Source organism: Manacus vitellinus, unplaced genomic scaffold (assembly GCF_001715985.3).
Source record: "Manacus vitellinus isolate BGI_N305 unplaced genomic scaffold, ASM171598v3 scaffold_162_pilon, whole genome shotgun sequence".
Classification (NCBI taxonomy): domain Eukaryota; kingdom Metazoa; phylum Chordata; class Aves; order Passeriformes; family Pipridae; genus Manacus; species Manacus vitellinus.
Window position 1 is genome coordinate 17,076 of NW_021939145.1, and position 2,922 is coordinate 19,997.

The following is a 2,922-nucleotide window of genomic DNA, read 5'->3' on the forward strand; positions in this document are numbered from 1 at the left end:
CTCTCGATGGCCTTCCCCAGGGCCAGTTTGCTCCGTTTCATCTTCAGCAGCAGCGGGACCTGTTCCCCGGAGCGCGGCTCGTACTCCAGGAGCTGGGGGGGCAGGGGAGGGTCACTGGGTGCCCCCCCCGTCCCCACTGTCCCCTCCCCTGTCCCAGAGCCCACCTTGATGGCCAGCTCGGCCCGGCCGCAGTCGTAGGCGCGCGTGGCGATCTCGGAGTAGGAGATCCCGGGGGTGTCCCCCAGCTTCTGGTTGATGGCCTGGGCCACCTCCTCGTCCGACTTGTCCTTCTGCTGCACCTGGGGAGGCCCCACAGGGTGTGCCCCGGTGTCCCCCCCGCCGGCAGGGCCCCCCGGCACAGCCCCCTCACCTTGGAGCAGGCCCAGTGCGCCAGGATGCGGCTCACGCCCTGGATCTCCGGGAGCCGCAGGAACTCGCAGATCCGGATGGCCAAGGGGTACAGGCGGCGCAGCACCAGCCTGGGGCACGGGGGGGCAGGGGGGCACACACGGAGGGCACGAGGAGCTGAGGAGCTCGGATGGGCTTGGGGGGCCCCCAAGTGCTTGGAGCTGCTCAGCCCCCAGATATGGGGATGGTGGGATGGGGACTGTGGGATGGGGGAACTTGGGAGGGGGGAACTTGGGAGGGGGCCCCTCACCTGTCCAGCAGGACCTCGATGGTGAGTTGTTTGTACCTGTGGGGATGGTCAAGGGAAATGGGGGATCACAAACCCCTCGGAGCTCAGGCAAGGAGCACCAGGCACTTCCCAGGCTCTGGGAGCTTCCCTGCTTTGGGATGGGGCACCTGTGCCAGGTGTGGTGAGTGTGGGGGTCTCAGCCATGACCCTTCCATGATTCCCAGGTGTGGTGAGCATGAGGGTCTCAGCCATGACCCTTCCATCATTCCCAAGTGTGATGAGTGTGGGGGTCTCAGCCATGACCCTTCCATGATTCCCAGGAGTGATGAGTGGGGGGGGTCTCAGCCATGACCTTTCCATGATTCCCAGGAGTGTCCCAGCCCTGCAGCCCTGGAACCAAGTGGCTCCATCCCCCCTGGAGAGGCCCCTCGGCCCCAATCCCACCCTGGACGCCATCCCAGCCCCCCCAGCTGTGGATACTGGGTGAAGGTGAGCGGGATGCCGATCTGGTAGTCCCGGATGGCGTTGAGGACCCGCAGGTCCTGGCACATCCGCACGAAGCCCTCCGGGGGGAACTTGTCGAGGAAGCACTTCCCGAAGGAAGCTGCCTGTGGGATCAGGTGTGAGGGGGGAGGGAGGGAGGATCTTGGGCCTCCCCCTGCTCCCCCTCGCCCTGGCTCACCCTCAGCAGCGATTTCTGGGTGTGGGGCTCGTGCTCGTAGCCCGCGGCCTCGATGCACTGGCCCACGGCCTCGGGGAGCAGCTGCTGCTCCCGGATCTCCCGCAGGTACTCGTCGGCCTTCTGGCTCTCCTTCTGCAGGGATGGGGCAGGGGGACCCCGGGAATGGGGGACACAGAGCTCAGGATGGACCCCGGGAATGGGGGACACAGAGCTCAGGATGGACCCCGGGAATGGGGGACCCCCGGGAATGGGGGACCCCCAAGAATGGGGGACATAGAGTCCTCAGGATGGACCCCTGGGAATGGGGGATCCCCAAGAATGGGGGACATAGAGTGCTCAGGATGGACCCCTGGGAATGGGGGACCCCCAAGAATGGGGGACATAGAGTGCTCAGGATGGACCCGGGGAATGGGGGACACAGAGCTCAGGATGGACCCCTGGGAATGGGAGACCCCCAAGAATGGGGACATAGAGTGCTCAGGATGGACCCCTGGGAATAGGGGATAGAGATCAGCTCAGGATGGACCCTCGGGAGTGGGGGACCCCCAAGAATGGGGGACATAGAGTGCTCAGGATGGACCCCGGGAATGGGGGACACGGAGCTCAGAATGGATGTCTGGGCAGAGGAACATGGAGTGCTCGGGATGGACCCCTGGGAATGGAGGACCTTGGGAACGGGAGACACAGAATGCTCAGGATGGAGCCCTGGGAATGGTGGACACACAGCTCAGGATGGACCCTTGGGAATGGGAGACTCCCTGGAATGGGGGACACAGAGTTCGGCATGGACCCCCAGATATGGGAGACCCCCAGGAATGGGGACATAGAATGCTCAGGATGGGCCCCTGGGAATGGGAGACAGAGACCCGGGAATGGGGGACCCCCGGGAATGGGGGACCCCCAAGAATGGGGGACATAGAGTCCTCAGGATGGACCCCTGGGAATAGGGGATAGAGATCAGCTCAGGATGGACCCCCGGGAATGGGGGACCCCCAAGAATGGGGGACATAGAGTGCTCAGGATGGACCCCGGGAATGGGGGACATGGAGCTCAGGATGGGCTCCCAGGAATAGGGGATAGGGATCAGCTCAGGATGGACCCCTGGGAATGGAGGAGCCCCAGGGATGAGGGACACAGAGCACTCAGGATGGATTCCCAGGAATGGGGGATCCCTGGGAATGGGAGACACAGGATGCTCAGGATGGAGCCCTGGGAATGGAGGACCTCAGGAATGGGAGACACAGAATGCTCAGGATGGAGCCCTGGGAATGGGGGACATGCAGCTCAGGATGGACCCTCGGGAATGGGGACTCCCTGGAATGGGGGACACAGAGTTCAGCATGGACCCCCAGATATGGGAGACCCCCAGGAATGGGGACATGGAATGCTCAGGATGGACCCCCAGAAATGGGAGACCCCCAGGAACAGGGACATGGAATGCTCAGGATGGGCCCCTGGGAATGGGGGATCCCCAGGAATGGGGACACAAAGCTCAGGATGGCCCCCCGGGATGCCCCCTCTCCCACCCCAGAAGGGGGGATGTACCTCGTACTCCTTCTGTGCCTCCAGCAGCAGAGCCCCCGGGGCCATGGAGGCAATCCGG

The 2,922-nt window shown here is 64.1% G+C and overlaps 1 protein-coding gene across 1 annotated transcript in view; it reads right to left on the reverse strand.

Annotated features, from left to right (window-relative positions):
• VPS16 (VPS16 core subunit of CORVET and HOPS complexes) overlaps positions 1-2,922 on the reverse strand; it is a 30,943-nt gene that overhangs the window by 382 nt on the left and 27,639 nt on the right. The window contains exons 7-13 of the mRNA XM_029958634.1: positions 2,865-2,922; positions 1,320-1,451; positions 1,118-1,245; positions 659-694; positions 371-479; positions 165-299; positions 3-92 (exon numbers count right to left, since the gene is read on the reverse strand). Coding sequence (XP_029814494.1) covers positions 3-92; positions 165-299; positions 371-479; positions 659-694; positions 1,118-1,245; positions 1,320-1,451; positions 2,865-2,922 — 688 coding nt within the window. The remainder of the gene's footprint in view (positions 1-2; positions 93-164; positions 300-370; positions 480-658; positions 695-1,117; positions 1,246-1,319; positions 1,452-2,864) is intronic.